At 34.8% G+C, this 18,682-nt stretch overlaps 4 protein-coding genes across 5 annotated transcripts; 1 reads left to right on the top strand and 3 right to left on the bottom strand.

Annotated features, from left to right (window-relative positions):
* Positions 1–877: 877 nt before the first annotated feature.
* On the top strand, positions 878–3,133 carry LOC126687506 (pentatricopeptide repeat-containing protein At3g21470). The gene has a single exon (XM_050382067.2). It carries the CDS (start codon positions 1,339–1,341, stop codon positions 2,950–2,952), a length of 1,614 nt encoding a protein of 537 aa, XP_050238024.1. The 5' UTR covers positions 878–1,338; the 3' UTR covers positions 2,953–3,133.
* On the bottom strand, positions 3,020–5,230 carry LOC126687560 (psbP domain-containing protein 4, chloroplastic). Of its 2 annotated transcripts, none has more exons than XM_050382122.2 (5): positions 4,890–5,230; positions 3,915–4,018; positions 3,653–3,764; positions 3,347–3,574; positions 3,020–3,267 (listed from the first exon to the last, which is right to left on the bottom strand). In XM_050382122.2, exons 1-5 carry the CDS (start codon positions 5,158–5,160, stop codon positions 3,203–3,205), a joined length of 780 nt encoding a protein of 259 aa, XP_050238079.1. In that variant the 5' UTR covers positions 5,161–5,230; the 3' UTR covers positions 3,020–3,202. The 2 variants fall into 2 exon arrangements, with proteins under 2 accessions (XP_050238079.1, XP_050238082.1); XM_050382125.2 differs by having other exon boundaries at positions 3,915–4,022; positions 4,890–4,983.
* Positions 5,231–5,550: 320 nt separating this feature from the next.
* LOC126687529 (probable glucuronosyltransferase Os01g0926700) lies at positions 5,551–8,561 on the bottom strand. The gene is made up of 8 exons (XM_050382093.2): positions 8,092–8,561; positions 7,828–7,974; positions 7,691–7,755; positions 7,304–7,373; positions 6,868–7,086; positions 6,302–6,445; positions 6,082–6,217; positions 5,551–6,007 (listed from the first exon to the last, which is right to left on the bottom strand). The coding sequence occupies exons 1-8, from the start codon at positions 8,458–8,460 to the stop codon at positions 5,778–5,780; spliced, it is 1,380 nt and encodes a 459-aa protein (XP_050238050.1). The 5' UTR covers positions 8,461–8,561; the 3' UTR covers positions 5,551–5,777.
* Positions 8,562–9,254: 693 nt separating this feature from the next.
* Positions 9,255–11,257, bottom strand: LOC126687553 (peroxidase 43-like). Its single transcript, XM_050382116.2, has 4 exons — positions 11,015–11,257; positions 10,755–10,928; positions 10,506–10,671; positions 9,255–9,733 (listed from the first exon to the last, which is right to left on the bottom strand). The coding sequence occupies exons 1-4, from the start codon at positions 11,231–11,233 to the stop codon at positions 9,306–9,308; spliced, it is 987 nt and encodes a 328-aa protein (XP_050238073.1). The 5' UTR covers positions 11,234–11,257; the 3' UTR covers positions 9,255–9,305.
* Positions 11,258–18,682: the final 7,425 nt, after the last annotated feature.

Raw genomic sequence — 18,682 nt, 5'->3', positions numbered from 1 at the left:
CTCTTATTCCTTTTCAATAAATAACAATTTCTAAAGTAATTTTCTTTTATTGTTTTTATTTAAAATGCGCTAATGAGAGTAAGAATAAGAAGGTCGACAACTTTATATTAATTCTATAAGTGCAGAATTAATGAGTTGTCTGCCTTATTAGGTTTCATTAATTTAGAGGTATTGGTCGGTTCGGTCACAGAACCGAACTAAAACATAATTTAATGAACCTGAAATATTAAAAAAAATTATAATCAAACTGAAACCGAACTGTATTAAAATCAAACTGAAAGTTTAGTCAACCGAAATAATCAAACTTCATTAAAATTAATTATTAAAAAATAAATATAATAGTAATCAATTTAGTACTAATTTATAATTAATATATAATTTGAGGGGCAATTAGTATCTAAATCCTAAAAACATACAGAAATACCTTAATATTTTCTAAAAGTTACATAAATAACATTATAAATATATATAATTCAGTTATTAATCGGTTCGGTTAATTAAAAAAATTTCATATCAAAATCAAACTGAACCAATGATTGACATTGTTAAAACTTCCTTCCTTTCACTCTTTCATCAGCTGATGAAGAAGATATACCTTATGATCCGAGAGAGTTATAATCAGCTCGGAACCGATCTCCTTACAGTTTCAAGCCGATTTTGGTTCAATTTCGAATTTAACCAATTTTGGGAAGAATTTGACCGGACTGGTTCACGGGTCGAACCGGCCCATGGCCACCTCTACATTCAGGCATATGAGCAATGTCTAGTTTCTATTAAACCGGTTAATTCGGTTTAAAGACAGATTGTTGGCCCCTACATCTAGAGCATATGGCCAAGCATTACTATCTTTATCAATAAACAGCAAAAATTGATGAGCAAATCTAAGAACAATTGCACACATATATTTGATTCTTGATTCATTTAATCTTGAAAGAAAAAAAAGTAGAAAGAATATGTGATCTAAGTTGAGCAAGGTGTAATTTGGGACAAACATAACCCATTCCTCCACTGAACATAAAAAAGCAACATCACACTAACTAATTTCTAACATCTGTCTCTACTTTTGATTCTTAATTCTAGTTTTTCGGCAACTCATCATCTATCAGAGACGACATCACTTTGTTCTTCGGTTGACCCCGCAAAAGTTTGAAACGACAGATACCATTATTTCATCTCATCGCTTAACAAATTATTTTTAGTTGGATTGCTATCATTGTATGCTCCTTCCATTGATTTATACCAAAAATAAATTGTCCTATCGGGTAATCTCAGAAAAGCAAGCCACAATACATTTCTATGTAGCTTCTGGGTGTTATTGCTTGTCAATATGGTCTATGAATGATCAACAACCAAACGAAAGGGACCCAAATCAAAATTTTAAAAAAGAATTCAACAAAGACAATTCCAGATCAACCCAATTGGTCTTGCATTATAAGGAACTACCTTTCTCAAGGATCCCATAGAGAAGCCTTAGTGTTATATAACCAAATTCCATGTAGAGGAGCTTATTTGTTAGGCTTAGTGCCTTTAGTTCTCAAGGCCTGTGCTTCTAGCTCTGATTTAACTTATGGGAAATCTTTACACACTGAGGTAGTTAAGAAAGGTGTGGACTTTGATGTAGTTATTGGAACTTCTTTGATTACCATGTATGCAAAATGTGGGGATATAGTTGATGCACGTAAACTGTTTGATTATATGCCTGACAGAAATGTTGTGACATGGAATGCTATGGTTGGTGGATATATTAGAAATGGGGACGTGAAATCACCTTCCGGTTTGTTTGAGAGGATGTCGGTAAAAACTACGGTGACCTGGATTGAGATGATCGACGGGTTCGCGAGGAACGGAGATTTGGTTGGTGCTAGGTCTTTGTTTGATCAAGTACCTCTTGAATTGAAGAATGTGGTAACATGGACCGTAATGGTTGATGGCTATGCAAGCAAAGGAAACATGACAGATGCAAGGGTAATTTTTGAAATGATGCCACAGAGGAATTTTTTTGTATGGTCATCAATGATTTCAGGGTATTGCAAGTTAGGTGAAGTGGAAGAGGCAAGGGCAATTTTTGATAGGATACCAATTAGGAACTTGGTGAATTGGAATTCTTTGATTTGTGGATATGCACAAAATGGGTTTTGTGAGCAAGCATTGGAGGCATTTGGAAGTATGCAAGTAGATGGCTTTGAACCTGATGAAGTAACTATTGTGAGTGTTTTATCTGCTTGTGCTCAGTTAGGCTTATTAGATGTTGGTAAAGATGTTCATCAAATGGTGTATGATAAAGGGATAAAGCTTAATCAATTTGTTATGAATGCATTAGTTGACATGTATGCAAAATGTGGGGATTTAACTACTGCAAGATCAATTTTTGAAGGGATGTGTTATAAGAATAAATCCTGTTGGAATGCTATGATATCAGGTTTTGCTATTCATGGACAGTGCTCGGAAGCACTCGGCTTTTTCAGAAGGATGGAAGAGTCCAATGAGAGTCCTGACAAGATAACATATTTATCTGTTCTTTCGGCTTGCGCGCACGGAGGATTTGTAGATGAAGGTTTAGAGATTTTTTCTAAGATGGAGAAGTGTGAGCTAGCCGTGAACATTAAGCATTACGGTTGTATGGTTGATCTTCTCGGGCGAGCGGGAAGACTCCAAGATGCATATGATTTTATTAAGAGAATGCAGATGAAACCAAATGATGTGATTTGGGGTTCGTTGCTTGGAGCTTGTCGAGTTCATTTCAATATGGATATGGCAGAAAAGGTGATGGAAGAGGTTAACAGAAAAGATTACAGAGCGGATTCTGGAAATGATCCACATTCTTTGCTGCTTTCAAATATATATGCTGCTTCGGACAGTTGGGAGAAGGCCGAAAGTATGCGAATGGTTACGATGAATAAACGGCTTCCAAAGACTCCTGGACGCAGCTCAGTTATGCCTCTCAGTACATAGCTTTGTTATACAAAAACTTCTAAACTCCTGGACGCATATCAGTTTTCTACAACTTGAAAACTATATATTTGGTGGTGTAAAAAATATCGTTTTTTTGTTTTCAATTTCAGCATTTCTTGTTTAAGCATTTCTTTGCCATGCTACACATATAGATAGTATAATGCAATCTCCTATTTGCTCATTTTGTTGCTTAAATTTGCAGTATAGGGGGGAAAAATGCATCCTATAATTTGCTTGAGCTAATTTAGGACTAGACAACACGGAAAGATTCGGCTATTGTCTTCAGATCCTTGTAATGCCTCTTCCATTGAAGACCTACAAAATTTGTGAAAAGTTTAACTGCTTTATCTAATAGCTTGCAATTGTGAGTCCATGACTAAAGAACACTCCTTACCATTCCCGGTAACACCAAACAGGTAGAACCGATTTCCAGCAGCAGTGGCAGTGATCAGTATATGAGGCGGCTCTAGCTCGTACTGATAATATGTTCTTCCAGAATGTTCTGCTACATTCATACTAACAACCTTCCCTTCCACATTCTCTCCGATAACTTCGGGTCCGAATGCACTGATCACCTTCTCTGGAGGTCCAATGCGTTCAATTGTCGCATTATCACCAAGATCTGTATAAGTCACCAAAGCCACCATTGGTCCAGGAGAATACGCTTTAAGAAAAGAGGAGCAATATGAAACTTAATTACCATCAGCAAATCTAAGAACAGGCGCAACAATGACAAATGCACGTCCTTCCTTGGAGCTGGCAAATCGTAAATCAATCTCTGTGCCACCAAGATCAGCAATAGATACTGGAACCTGTTAGAAAGATGGAATATTAATTCCGGTCAAGATTGTAGGTACTTACGTAATAGTCACACCATTGGCGACACGAGAAAAAACCTTCTATCTTCAATAAATGAATAGCTGAAAAGATTTAATGACTGCGGTAGAGATCAATGATAATACCTCTTCCCAATCTTGAGGAACTTTAAAGACATAAGGGATAATTGGACTCCATCCTACGCCATGCCCTCCGGATTTCTCATCTGGTCTACGGTATGTCCTAAAGCCTGTCTGGGAATATTTTGCACAGTGAAGTTGACTATTTCACTTATACTCTAAAAATGTAGCTCAAAATGTTCCATTCAATTATGATAGCATGCAAAATTTCATTTTTCTATGTTGAAATTTCAGGAGACTAGATCACTGATTTTGAAACAGTAATTTATATGGAATAACGAACTACCAGCTACATTTCCTGTCAACCAAAAACACAACCATTAACAAGCTTTTTTGCAGTAATTTTGAAGTTAAAAGCTAGGTAGCATGGATACGGACACGGGAAAACGGGACACTTGAATACGGGCAATAGCAAAACCGTATTATTTTAAGATTTCTCATGTAAAAAATGAAGTTTCGTGTCTGAAACGTCAAGTGTCCAAAAGTTTCCGAAACGGGACAATGAAGTATTTGTCCTACAAAGGTTAAATGCAAATAAAATCATCCACTTCAACTTCTAGTTTCGCAATTCGAAACATAAATTTTTATTTTTGTTTTGCAATTCGCATCACCAATTAAAATTCTAATCAATTGGCATATTCGTACTGATGACGCGGGAATCCAACAATAAAAAAGCACGAATTGGCTGGATTTACAATAGGTGATTTGAATTTAAGCGGTGCTTGGTGTTCATATGAGCAAGAACTGATGGGATATATAATAGGTGATTTGAATTGCAAAAAAGAAAAAAATCATACTTTAAATTGCAAAAACTAGCCGCTATAATAGTTCATGATTGTATTTGAATTTAAGTCTAACTTTAATGGCTGCACTTCTATTTTAGTAGGGAAAAGGAAAGAGAGAAATTAGAAAGCAAACAGAGGTATAAATTTTGTATTGAAAAACAATAGGAATTATCAATATAAAAGCATGAAAACTAACCTTGTTCATCAGTTTCAGATAAACCAGGGATTCTGCCAGCTAAAGGTCCTTGTTTAATAATTGCCAATCCTTCTCCTGGAAATGAAGAGGAGACCAAAGAAATGCCAGTACCCAAAACTGTTCTTCTCGTCCAAAATCCAGATAATAATTTCTCATTTTCTCTTGCTTCTGCTTCTGCAGATGCTTTAGCTACAGAATTGCCGCAAGGAACTATTTGGTGGTGATGATATCTCCAGGAAAAACTACAACTGGTGAATAAGCTAGTTCCCATATTCTCCAAACCACAGAGCACAGTTACAGAAAATGAGAATTACACATATTTTGCTGATCTTTTGTGGACGTGGTGCAATCCCGTTGCCCATTTTGGATTCTTGTTGATAAAGTTCTGCAACTGTAGCCTCACACGTGTCATAATATATGTTGCTTATGTAAGCATCAACAAGTACATTTACCACATTAAAAGTGGTTTCATAATTTATAGAGGCCCATATTACTTACAAGCGCAATTGGAAATTAGGGCAATTTAGAATTTTGATTGGGGATATTTCCGTTCAACTGCATAATGAGCAAGATTAAATAATACGAAATAATAAATTTTAGTCATTGCAGCAATCCACCATGGATGACCTATAAAATTCAGTTCATATCAACAGCAACAAACTTTATCCGGAGCACGGAAAAGAAATGCATTGATCATCGTCAATTTCTCTCATAGTATACAGTGCTAGACGCCTTTACATTACGTGAATTTGATTCCCTTAAAACTACAAGGAGACAATTTTCTATACCTATCGATTTAGTGGCACTTGACATTCATCTAGAGTAAAAAAAAATGAAATATTGTGATGTACCCAGATATACAGTAAAGATAAGCAAGTTCAAGAACAATCATGGCAGAGGCATGGGAGCCTTCCAACTAGAGAATTCTACCAAATTTCGGTTCACAATGGTTCGATTGTGTAGCCAGAATGTCTCAATTGATTGGTGGAATTGCCTTACTTTTCTCTGAAGTTCCCACATTATTCCTTGCATTGCAGAACACTGCTCAGATTCAGGGGCATATACCCATAAACACCTTACTCGTCTCCCATTGGCTATCATCCTTTCTATATCTTCATCTGAAACACAACACCAAAGTTTAATCGCATGATCCAATGCATTATACTAGTAATACAAGTTTAGTGAGTTTGACCTGGTATAGATTCTAAATACTCCAGAAGCTCAGGACCAATTTGAGTAGATGGCCATTTGATTGAAACATGCGAGTAGTCAATCACATTCTGGAAAGGCAGCTCTGCTGCATCTGATAAAATAACTGGGACACACTCCTGTTGAACAGAAGAACAAATATCAGCTCAATTGCATCTCTTTTACATGCATGTGTCTTGCGCAAAAGAGAGAGGCGGACCTACCACAAAAAATGACTCGTAAAAGCGAAGTGTCCAAGAAGATTCCCCACGTGGAGCAAGACAGAATTTTGCATTCCTGAGGTGCTGAAAATAGTCTACTTTTCCAAATTTGTCAGGGCCGCTAAACTTCAACTCCGGGCATTCCAACTGTTCATAATTCAGGGTGAAAATGCTAAGTCACTTGGTAAGCATCAGAATTAATAACTCTATGCAAAAAAAGCATGAGTATTATTCATAATAATCAGCATTGCTAAATTACATTGTGCATATCTAAAAACAATTGCATCCAGCCTAAAATAAGAAATCTAGTTTCAAAGAGAAATGTCGCTTAAATTTCAAGGCTAGTGAACAGATAGCCACTACATATGATTAATAACAAAGAAAGCGCCATCAAATCACCAATCATTACCCAAGCATAAGATTAACTATGTGAATTACGTCTTATTAATGCCAACCATTTAAACTTTTTTCATGTGTTTTACATGAAGGAAGAATGAAAATAGAAACTTATTCAGTCTAGTTAATAATCAAGAATTTGGAAGTAAAGTAACTCAAAGAAAATTAAATACCTTATTTGAATATTGGTTTGCAAGCTCTATTAACTTAACACGACCGACTTTTCCTTGTGCACGGCCTAAATAATTTGCCAAATACTTCCTCTTTGATAATGGCAAAGGTTGAACCATGCGGGTTCCACTTTTAGTCATCCCATCATCAACATTGCCGGGAATGATGATATCCTTCCATGTATTAAAAGCACTTGTATCTTTCTTATCAGTCCGATCGCCCTACACTAACACACAAAAAGCCAAAATTCTTTAAATCAAACAATTAGACTGGAAACGGAGCATGAGGGCAATAAAATGCAAGTGTTTTATCAAACTGAAAAGGTTAAATAAATCATAAAATTTTCACTTCTCTCCCTCCAACACACCCAGCAATAATTGTAATAAAGCGATAAATAACTTACTATAAACTAAGCATGTTCAGAAGCATGAAATCTACCTCAGGAGTGAGAATAATAGATCGATTTATGTAAGTTGACCAAGATCTAAATAAGTGTGCTCCTGCTCCGCTGCACACAAACAAAAATATGAGTTGTAATCTTGTATCATTCAAATGCCAAGTGATGAAAAACTTGCAAAAATGCAAGCTAATATTAAATAGAAACGAGACTATATATGCTAATAGAAACCGCAGTGAAACCATCCACCTCTGTTGTTTTTATAACCAGTGTCACTAATCTATCTTAGAGTAATTAGAAAAAATCTACCAATTGAATCAAAAACATTGAAAACCATAACTTTTCCAGTTTAATTAAAAAAAATCTACCAATTGAATCAAAAACATTGAAAACCATAACTTTTCCAGTTCACTGATAAAATTGCATACCTAGGAAAGATAATCACATGATCACGCCCTCCAGAACGCCTAAAATAGGGCATCTGACTTAACACCTGAATAGAACAACCAAATCAAAACAAAGTAAAAATAACTTATAAAGCAGTAAACATGTCAAAAAACAATACCTTGACATAAGTATGATTAATTTCTTTATCATTAAGACCACCAAACATTCGAACACATTTCACATAAGATGGAACAAAGAATAAATCAGCTTCTTCTTTCTTTCTCGTTCTAAACCTCGAATTCGAAAGCAGCCTGTGTATTTTAACCTAAAAATACAATATAAATACCCTCAACATTCATCAGTACATTCACAAATAGATTAAATTGATACAATTAAGTACAGCATTATTACTAATACGACTAAAATGAGTCAATAAAGTTACCTGAGTGCCCCACTGGCCTTTAACGCAAGCATCGGCGGTTATCTTTCCGTCTCGACCGTGAAGTAACTCTGTTAATCCGTCAATCTCGGTCTCTTCGTAGATATAGATCTTTAGCGTGACGTGAGTCCCGTAGCCTCTTTGTGGCCAGGTGAAAGATCCACTGCTTAGGGTTTGTGATATTGAGTGTGATTGGGACGAGGAAATAGCGCGGGAGGCAGAAAATGATTGGTCGAAGAGGCGCGTGAGGAAGAAGGTGGTGATGATTATAAGAAGAGCGCCGATCTGGTGTGTGCGAGTGCATGACGGTGGGGTTTGATTGTGTGATGTAAAGCTTCGAATTTTGTTGCTGTTGTTGAAGATGGTTCCCATTGTCTGTATTTCTTTGGGTTTTGGAGCCAAACAAAAAATTCGGTTTTTTTCATTCAGTTTAACTGATTACTGAAGGAGAAGAGACTCACTGAACTGTCGTCATACTGATGGACATAGAAGACACATAGACTTCAAACGGGGCCGTTCCTATTTTGTAATAATTCCTCTAATTCCTCTAAATCTTCCTATATCAATTTTTTTTTTTTGAGAATTTTCCTATATCAATTTAATATGAAAGACAGCTATATAAAAGATTTTCATTATCATTTTATTAAAAAAAATTGTAAAAATTGATTGCATTATTATAAGTAATGTATATTTGAAATAAATTTAAATTTTATTTATATTGGATGTAACAAGTTCTGTACAGATAATATTTTCATTATATTCAAAGAAAAATATTTAATTTGACAATTTTAAATTAAATGTATGAGTATATTTACTATAAAAAAAATTACAATTTAGATTTTGTAAATAGAATTGATTGTATTTATTTTAAATTTTGTAACATAATATAATTTTAAAATAAACTACTATTACATTGTAAGAATTTTTTTATTAGCGATAGAAACTATTTTGACATTTAAAAGAAATGGCTGAATATAATTTATATAAATATATTTTAATAAGAAATATTGATTAAATTAAAATTAAAATATTTAATATATTTTAAATACATTTTATCGATTGTTTATGATGCTTAGCTCCCAACCGCCAACCCTTAAAATAAAATAAAAAACTCTTAATTAAATCAAGCACATCCTTCCAAATAAAATATTTTTCTATATTACTACCTAAAAATGCATTACCTAACAATAAACACAATAGTAGTATTTTTTTTTGAATTAATTAAGAGCATTACAAACTCTTCTGATCTCTCCGTCTTCCCCTGTTTTAACACCAATGGTCCCCAGTTTGACCATTGCTACAGCAAAATCATTTTGAAAAGATGATCTCCTTCTTCTTGACCTGGAGAAGCCTTGAGCATATGTGTCCACCATTTTTTTAATGTTTCTGTCATCATAAAGCCTGGCATCTGATGCAATCACAGCGAACCCATTTCTGATATTTTGAAATATATGAGCATCGAAGGTTGATTCAGAGCCCAAATCCAGAGGAATTCTGACGTTGGAATCTCCATCAAAAGGGCATTGATCTTTTAGTTGTGGAAGAAGCCGAGGGTTGATTTCTGGGTCGGAGTCTCCTTCTCCATGGAAGTTGTAAAGCCTATTTGGCATGAAAAAACATGCTGTTGTACCAATTGAATGCCCACCTGATCATTTATATTTAATTTCATTACACATTTTTTATTTTGTAATTTTCTATACAAACAGGGACTTTCATTCATGTATAAATTTTATGGTCTGGTTTTGGTCTAATTAAAGGTTCGATTCACCCCCTCAATTTGAATCAAGTTTCAAAAATTATAATATTCAACATTTTCTGACAATTAAATTCACAATTTAGATGAGGTGCATGCCTTCAAATAGAGCTGCTCACCTAGCTGGATAATTGTCCAAGCCCGGCCCGCTTCAGCCGGTCTTAGACACGTATCCGTTTCATCAAATTTGGCTCGAGCTCAAATTTTAGTCCGTATTAGGTCTGTTTATTTACGTGTAGAGTTTGAAACTTGATTTCTGGATTAGATTTTATGCATTATTTGAAATAAAAATATGATATAACCTTGTAGAAATCTAATATATAAATCTAGTTTGGATAGTAAATAGTAGACCATGAATTTCGAACCAACCATTGGAATCCTCAGAATTGACAAGTTGTGATTTGATTGTCAAAAATAGCTAAAAATAACTTTTTTAATATTATGATCCAAGTTAAGGGGTGAATTGGTCCTTTATCCTCAGAGTTATATTTAAGACTGTGAAGTCTCAAGCTAAAGCTCCATCCATAAATTCATGTGAGGACCATGTGATGCACAAGAAATAAATATATGATCAAGAAAGTATAATGATGATAAACATAATACTCCAAGGATCAAAGATTTGAAATGTTACATTAAAAATTGGAAGGGATGACTGAAGGCATACCCGCACTAAGAAGGAGAAGGTCTTTATCTGAAAGCCCTTTATGTTGGAACTTGGATTTAAGAACCTCAGTTGAATCATCGACATCAGGCAAATCAGCAGCGAGTCCCACTTCTGAAATCAGGCCATCTCTTCTTCCAGTTGGGACCTCAATAAATGGCCCTTTACTCTACAATTTCACACCATGGTCATCATTATTTACAAATATATAACATTCTATAGAAAACATCTATATATAAGCTCAACAAGTACCAAGAAAACAGCATCACGGGCAGCTAATGCTACAATGTCTGCACAAGAAACAACTCCTGGGCAATTCTCTTCTAATTCTGTTTTAGCATTTTCTATCACTTCAAAACCTCCCACTCCCAAGTGCTCTCTTGCATTTCTCTCCCCATCATCCACCAAAATCGACCCATCGCACCCCTGAAACAAATTAAGCAAAAGAAATCTATCAGCTTAGTTATACTAAAAATTATAGGAGTATTTGTACGCAGTGCTCGTTTAAGTACCTGAACAAAGCAGTCATGGAAGAAGAGCCTGAGCAACTTGGCAGCAATCCGATGATCATCAGAAACAGCTGATCGGACAACATTTAAAACAATAGTTTCTGCTTCCGGACACGTCTGTGAATAGAACCCAGTTTGCAAATGCCCTTTTGAAACACCAAAGCAAATATGAACCAAAACAGCAGCAAAAGCCAGAGATTTCAGATTGTAGTTACTCAGCATTTTAAGGAAATAAGTATGGTAGTTCATGATTTGCTGTATTTGTAGACGGACACTGGTTCTATGTTTCTTAGATATATACAAAAGCTGCATGCGTTTTGAATTAGACTTGATCAGCTGAAAATGGGACTAACAAGTTCTCAAATTGAGAGAGAAAAGAAATTGATTGATTATCAATAATACTTGTTACAAAGAAGTAACTGCTCTCTTGAGCTATTTATACAAGCTGATAATGAAAAACTCATGCTGATCTCATGCTGATCTCAGCAACACACACAATGCAGCATGTTTCTAACTAACTTGCTGAGCTGGCATTTCTAGCTAACTTGCTGAGCTGGAGCTTCTGGAAACAGAAACTTGCAGTGTAAGCTATATGGTATTACCCCCCCTCAAGCTGAGACATGTAAATGTTTGAAAGGCTCAGCTTGGAAATAGCAGACTGAAAGGCAATAGGAGGAAGTGCCTTTGTCAAGCAATCAGCTAATTGAGAAGTAGTAGAAATAGGCAATAGGTGAATCAAGCCAGAGTTGATTTTTTCTCTGATAAGATGACAGTCAATCTCTATGTGCTTAGACCTTTCATGGAAAACTGGATTCTGAGCAAGTTGTATAGCAGAATTGCTATCACAGTAAACCTGGACAGGTAAAGAAATAGGAATCTGCAGATCTTGAAACAAATAAGTCAACCATTGAATCTCACATGTAAGAGCAGCAAGGGCTCTGTATTCTGCCTCAGAGCTAGACCTGGAAATGGTAGTTTGCTTTTTGGACTTCCATGAGAGTAAGGATGAACCCAAGAAGACACAAAATCCAGAAACTGATCTTCTGGTATCCAGGCAAGTTGCCCAGTCTGCATCTGTGAATGCAGTGAGCTTGAGATCTGCAGAAGCAGATAGGAAAAGACCTTGCCCTGGAGTACCCTTGAGATACCTCAAAACTCTGTGAGCAGCAGCCTGATGAGCATGAGTAGGGCAATCAAGAAATTGAGACAGTTGCTGGATGGCATAGGAGATGTCAGGTCTAGTTGTACAGAGATATAACAGTTTACCAATAAGCTGTCTATAAGCAGTGTTATCTGAGAGTAAGTCCTTGTCATCTTTGATGAGTCTGTTAGAAGCTATCATAGGTGAAGGAACTGGTTTAGAATCCAGAAAACCACTATCCTTGAGCAAGTCTAAAGCATATTTTCTCTGGGAAAGATGAATGCCAGTAGAGGATCTAGCAATTTCCAAACCCAAGAAATATTTCAAAGTGCCTAAATCTTTGATACTGAACTCCTTGTGTAAGTATGATTTAATGTTATCAATTTCTGGAAGAGAAGTGCTTGCCAGAATGACATCATCTACATAAATGACAAGAGCAATGAAGGAAGTATCAGTATGCTTAATGAAGAGAGAAGGATCAGAAACTGCTTGTGTGAAGCCAATATTGATGAGTGCAGAAGTTAACTTGAAGTGCCACTGTCTACTAGCTTGCTTAAGGCCATACAAAGACTTCTGCAATTTGCAAACTTTACCAGTTGAGCCATCAAAACCAGGAGGAAGCTTCATATAAACTTCTTCATGAAGATCACCATGTAAGAAAGCATTGTTTATATCTAACTGGTGAAGATGCCATTTCTGTTTAGCTGCCAAAGCAAGTAATGTTCTGATAGTTGTCATTTTGGCTACTGGGGAGAATGTGTCTGTAAAGTCAAGTCCTTCTCTTTGAGTGTAACCCTTGGCTACTAATCTGGCCTTACATCTGTCAATTGATCCATCAGACTTGTATTTGAGTCTAAATACCCATTTGCATCCAATTGGAGACTTTCCTGGAGGTAAGTCTATAATTTTCCAAGTATGATTGGCTTCTAAGGCTTCAATTTCAGAGGCCATGGCATGTTTCCAGCATTCATGTTGGATTGCTTGGTTATATGTGTGAGGTTCAGTGGTGGAGTTTATGTTTAAAGCAAAGGTTTTGTGAGCTGAAGATAATCTGTCATAGGATAAGACAGTGGAAATATGATGTGGAGTGGTGGAATGTTTGACAAGAGAAGGAGGTAAAGAACAAGAGAAGTCTTTGAGATGGTTTGGTAATGAAGCAGTTCTAGTAGATCTTCTAAGGGTAGGAAAATCTGAAGAACTGAAAATGGTAGGAATGGATGGAGAAGCAGCTGGACTGGAAGACCAAGCTGAAGAAGGATTTGTAGGTGGTGAGCTAGGAATAGATTGTGCAGTATCAAGAAGAGAAGAAGTTTTTGAAAGTAAGAGCAAATCACAATCTAAGTCAGTACTGGAAGTTTTTTGAGGTATATCAGTTGAATATGGAAATTGATCTTCATAAAAAATAACATGCCTAGACACAAACAGAGATCTTTTGTGTAAGTCATACAAAAGATATCCTTTTATGTTTGGTGGATAACCAATGAAAATGCATTTTATTGCCCTTGGATCAAACTTTTTCCTGTTTGCAGCAATAGTACTTGCAAAGCATAAACAACCAAATACCTTGAGATTGGTAAAAGAAGGTTGTTTATCATAAAGTTTATTGAAAGGAGTTGTGTTTGAAATGACAGGAGATGGAGTCCTGTTTATTAAATAAACAGCATGCAACACACAATGAGACCAGAATTGAAGAGGAAGAGAAGATTGAAACCTGAGAGCCCTGGCTACATTGAGGATGTGCTGATGCTTTCTTTCAACAGTGGAGTTTTGTTCTGGTGTATATGTACAGCTAGTTTGATGCAGAATTCCAAACTGCTGGTAGAAATCTGAAAATTCAAACTCCACACCATTGTCTGATCTCAAAATCTTAATACAGGTGGAGAATTGGTTCTTAACATAAGCAAGAAAATTCTGCAAATGATATCTTGTTTCAGATTTATTTTTCATGAAGAACACCCAAGTAAACCTTGAAAAATCATCCACTAAAGTCAAAAAATACTTGTAACCATTAATGGACATAGTGTTTATTGGACCCCAAATATCTGCATGCACAAGATCAAAAACCTGCAGAGTTTTTGTTTTGCTAATAGGAAAAGACAACTTCTTCTGCTTAGCTAAGTGACAAACATCACAAGCCATTGTTTGACACATTTCAACAGAGGGATCTATCTGTTGTAGAAGCTTGAGTCTTGGAGCTGAGAGATGTCCTAATCTATAGTGCCAGAGATCAAACTTAGGCTTATGAATTACATTCATGACTGCAGAATTTTGAGCTTTCTGGGAAACCATTTGATATAGTCCATCTCTCTTTTCAGCCAAACCAATCATCCTCCATTTTTGGATTTCCTGAATAAAACATAATCCATGATGCAGAATTAAGCAAACATCTCTGTCATCAGTGAGTTTACTAGCAGATATTAGGTTGAAGTCAAAACTTGGCACATGAAGAACATTATGCAAAGTTAAGGAGGGATTCAGTTCAACAATCCCTATGTGTGTGACTGGAATGAGTTGTCCAGTTGGCAACCTAACATGAACATTATTGACAGGAGTACTCTGCTTAAAAAGAGCAGAATTGCAAAGAATATGATCAGTGGCACCAGTGTCCACAATCCATGAGTTTCTATATGTTTTTGCACTAAGGTTGCAAAAATGACCATTACCTTGATCTGTAGTCAGAGTCTGAAAATCAGCAGTGAGAGAATTAACTCTACTGTGATCATTGGAAATGGATTGATTGGAGGATTGAATAATTGCCATGATTTGCTGACACTGCTCAGGAGTGAATGGAAGAACCATACTAGATTCAGATTTTTGACCGGAGGATTTTTCTGAAATATGCCTGCTTATCTTGTTTCCTTCATTGAATTGATGATTATTCATATTCTTTGAATCATAAGAACTATGATCTATTTCCTGCTCATAAGAATCTGCATTTTCAAACTGCACTTGATTAGCAAATGAAGATTCTGGTCTGAAGTTTTGACCAAAACCAGGAGGGTATCCATGCTTTTTATAGCATATATCAATTGTGTGGCCAGATCTACCACAATGAGTACATAACTTCTGTTTGTTGTTAAAACCAGTGTAATATCCACCTCTTCCTCTATAGTTACTTGAACTTCCTCTATAGCTGTTCATACCTCTGCCTCTAGCATAACAGGCAGTGGGTTCATACTCAGATCTTCCTTCATCATCATAAGGACTCTGTGCCATAAAGGCACTAGAATCAGAAATTGTTTTTGTACTTGCCCCAGGCAATTGTCTCTCATTCTGGCTAACCATTGAAAATACCTTGTTCATCAAAGGCAACCTTTCATTCATCAAAATTTGTGTTCTGATGTTACTAAAACTGTCATTCAATCCCTTTAAAAACTTAATCACCTGTTCATTAGATCTTTCTGTCTTAAGAATCTCAGTCAATCCACAAGAGCACTTAGGCTCACATCTGCAAATCTGTGCTGATTTCAAACTGTAAAGCTCATCCCAAAGAGTTTTCAGTGATGTATAATAATCAGTTACACTCATTGTGTTCTGATTCAAAGCATAAATCTCTTCCAATATATCTCCAATACGACAATAATCTCCTAAAGAGAATCTATCTTTCAAATCTTCCCATATCTCAAGAGCAGTATCCAAATTAGCAACACTATCAGCAATAGCAGGTGAAACTGCTCTATAAAGCCATGACATAACAAGATTATTGCATCGTTCCCAAGCAGAAAATAAATTGTCATCAATATCAGGCTTGATTATCGATCCATTAACAAATTTGTACTTATTCTTAGTGATTAATGCCATTTTCATCTGTCTAATCCATGTATGATAATTTCCTCCACATAAAATCTTAGGAACAAGAACTAAAGATGGATTTTCACCTGGATGAACGAAGAACGGACTTGAAAAAGAATCCTCTGGTCTTTGTTGATTCGCCATTGCTGAACTCAACGAAGAAGAAGCAGAAATTGATTAAATCTGAACGATAGAGACTGGATTAACCAGCTCTGATACCATAACAAGTTCTCAAATTGAGAGAGAAAAGAAATTGATTGATTATCAATAATACCTGTTACAAAGAAGTAACTGCTCTCTTGAGCTATTTATACAAGCTGATAATGAAAAACTCATGCTGATCTCATGCTGATCTCAGCAACACACACAATGCAGCATGTTTCTAACTAACTTGCTGAGCTGGCATTTCTAGCTAACTTACTGAGCTGGAGCTTCTGGAAACAGAAACTTGCAGTGTAAGCTATATGGTATTAGGGACATCTTAGAGTTTTTTATTTTTTATTTTATGGTTGACTAAAATTTTACAATTTTAACCGATTTTTCAATTTTCAGTTTCAATTACAGTAGTTGTTCAAATTATATTGAAAAGAAAAATCAAATATGTCGTTCATATTATTTCATTTTATTCCGATTTGTTTTATTATCATAAGAATTTTAAACGTGAAAGGAATATTTGAATGTTTTTTCTCTCCAATTTAGACAAATGGCTACAGTTGAAATTAAAAATTGAAAAATTTGTTAAAATTAACGATTTTGAAAGTTTGAACCACATATAAAAAAGTCAAAAAAATTGAGTTATTTTTTAATGGTTAAGCCTGTGATTTAAGATTCTTGACACCTTTTTAAATTTTTCTTCCTTTATTTTTACTGTTTTCTATTTTGGAATTGTATGTCTAAATTGATTTTTATCATTTTCTGCCATATCATTTACCTATAACAAAACATAATCGTTGCTGTTTTATGTTTGTTAGATCGAAGAAACAATTTAGTGATTGGGAATTAAGAATGACATGGTTAATTTTTAAATTTTATATCATAGCATTTTCAATTCTAATCTTTAAAATAAGGAGTATTTTTAGAAAATTAAAAATACGTCGATATCTAAAGAATGGAAATTTAAAATTAACATGTAGAAATTAGGAGTGCATATAATTCTATTTTGATTTGGTTATAGGACTTTTGCAAAGTTTGATTAACTAGATTCAGTTTGATTTTGATGTGAGTTTTTTTTTTTTGTTACAGGGTACATGAGATGTCCTGAACGGGTCTCAACTATGAAACGGCATCTTTAAACTTTCTACATTCAGACTAAACCTCACTCGAGACGAGTAGGTCCCTTACGGAAGGTAAAGTTCTGGCCCCAAATTTTAAACGGCTGCATGCATGAGTACGGTTCGAACCCGCGACCTCACTTAAGCTAAAAGAGTGCCTTACAACTCATCTACGCCTTGGGGTTTGATGTTAGTTCTTAATTACCCGAACCACTTTAATTAAATTAATCATAAATATTGAATATATTTTTGTAATTATAAAATTTAAGGTACTTCTATAATTTTATATAGAACTCAAATATCAATTTGTCTCCTAAATGTGTATCAAATGAGAATTTTTTTTATTTTTTTTAGTAACTTGGATTATAAATTTTATTATGTTTACGATTTAAATCACCTATTGAAATTCAATCAATCCGAGAGTACATTGGAATTCAAAAATAAAAGAGATGCTAAAATAAATTACGATATATATATCAACTCCGATTGATCGAATTCAACTTATGAAAAGTAAAATTTGTGTTTTAAAAATTAAAGACTAAAAATTCATATTGAAATTATAAAACATACTAGTACAATTTACTCCTTAATTTAAATTCTCTCGTTTGTGTTTATGTCCCATACGGGACAAGTTAAAGAATGGGTTGAGGGTTAAGGTGAGATGCAGATGCTATATTGAGAGTGTTGCAGCTAGCTAGAGGTGGTAACAGCTTTATATCTTCCTACTGCAAATGGTAATCTAAAGTGTCGAAGCATACTATCAAACTTGATTTATTGGTTAATCAATGTTGTAGGTTGCAAATTAGAGGTACTTACTCTTAATATTTAATAAGGTGGTAAGTTAATTTGTCTTTAAGTAGAAAAGTTTCCGTAGCAAAGGTGTGAAAGAAATGGAAGATCATTGGAAATTCTGAACCAAGCTTGCATTTGTTAATAAGACGTCATATTAATTAGCTACGTGCTCGTCTCTAGTTTTGGCTATATAATTCTCTTATTTATCGATATCATTTTCAAGAGAAATTTGTATATAGACTATCCATCACATCATCCAGTAATTTAAGGCAATCACATAATTAAAGTAATTATAATTTTGTAAATTTGTTTATTACTTATTTACATATTTGAATAGTAATATTACAAAATTTATCATTTAATGATATATTATTATGTGATAGACTTATCCACACACACAGATGACGTGATAGACTGAGTATATATAAAGATTTCTCAATTTTCAACCCGAAACATTGAATCTATGTAAAAATTAACAACAAACATGTAGTTTGTTTTTGTTGAAATGAACGAGCATGTAGTTTGAATATATGAATTTCAATCAACTTATTTAAACATACTATTAAACTTAGAAGAGATAATAAAAATGCCAATTCTTTTTATCATTTTTACGCTTTATATAGAATCCAAATTTTATTTATCAATGCCAACTTCTTCTTTTTAAAAAAAAAATCA

This window comes from Mercurialis annua, linkage group LG1-X (genome assembly GCF_937616625.2).
Source record: "Mercurialis annua linkage group LG1-X, ddMerAnnu1.2, whole genome shotgun sequence".
NCBI lineage: Eukaryota > Viridiplantae > Streptophyta > Magnoliopsida > Malpighiales > Euphorbiaceae > Mercurialis > Mercurialis annua.
This window is presented reverse-complemented; position numbering and strand designations above follow the sequence as displayed.

Bases quoted from the DNA above. Each gene is read 5' to 3' on its own strand.
- LOC126687506 (XM_050382067.2), top strand. From the start codon at position 1,339: ATGATCAACAACCAAACGAAAGGGACCCAAATCAAAATTTTAAAAAAG.
- LOC126687560 (XM_050382122.2), bottom strand. From the start codon at position 5,160: ATGGGAACTAGCTTATTCACCAGTTGTAGTTTTTCCTGGAGATATCAT. The intron at 4,019-4,889 runs GTTAGTTTTCAT...ATTCCCAGACAG, and splicing joins ATCTGAAACTGATGAACAAG to GCTTTAGGACATACCGTAGA. The intron at 3,765-3,914 runs GTATTATCATTG...TCTTTCTAACAG, and splicing joins TTCCTCAAGATTGGGAAGAG to GTTCCAGTATCTATTGCTGA.
- LOC126687529 (XM_050382093.2), bottom strand. From the start codon at position 8,460: ATGGGAACCATCTTCAACAACAGCAACAAAATTCGAAGCTTTACATCA. The intron at 7,374-7,690 runs GTATGCAATTTT...GTTTGTGTGCAG, and splicing joins CATGTGATTATCTTTCCTAG to CGGAGCAGGAGCACACTTAT. The intron at 7,087-7,303 runs GTAGATTTCATG...GTGTTAGTGTAG, and splicing joins CTATTATTCTCACTCCTGAG to GGCGATCGGACTGATAAGAA.
- LOC126687553 (XM_050382116.2), bottom strand. From the start codon at position 11,233: ATGCTGAGTAACTACAATCTGAAATCTCTGGCTTTTGCTGCTGTTTTG. The intron at 10,929-11,014 runs GTACTTAAACGA...AATTTGTTTCAG, and splicing joins TCCATGACTGCTTTGTTCAG to GGGTGCGATGGGTCGATTTT. The intron at 10,672-10,754 runs GTACTTGTTGAG...GTGAAATTGTAG, and splicing joins CCCGTGATGCTGTTTTCTTG to AGTAAAGGGCCATTTATTGA.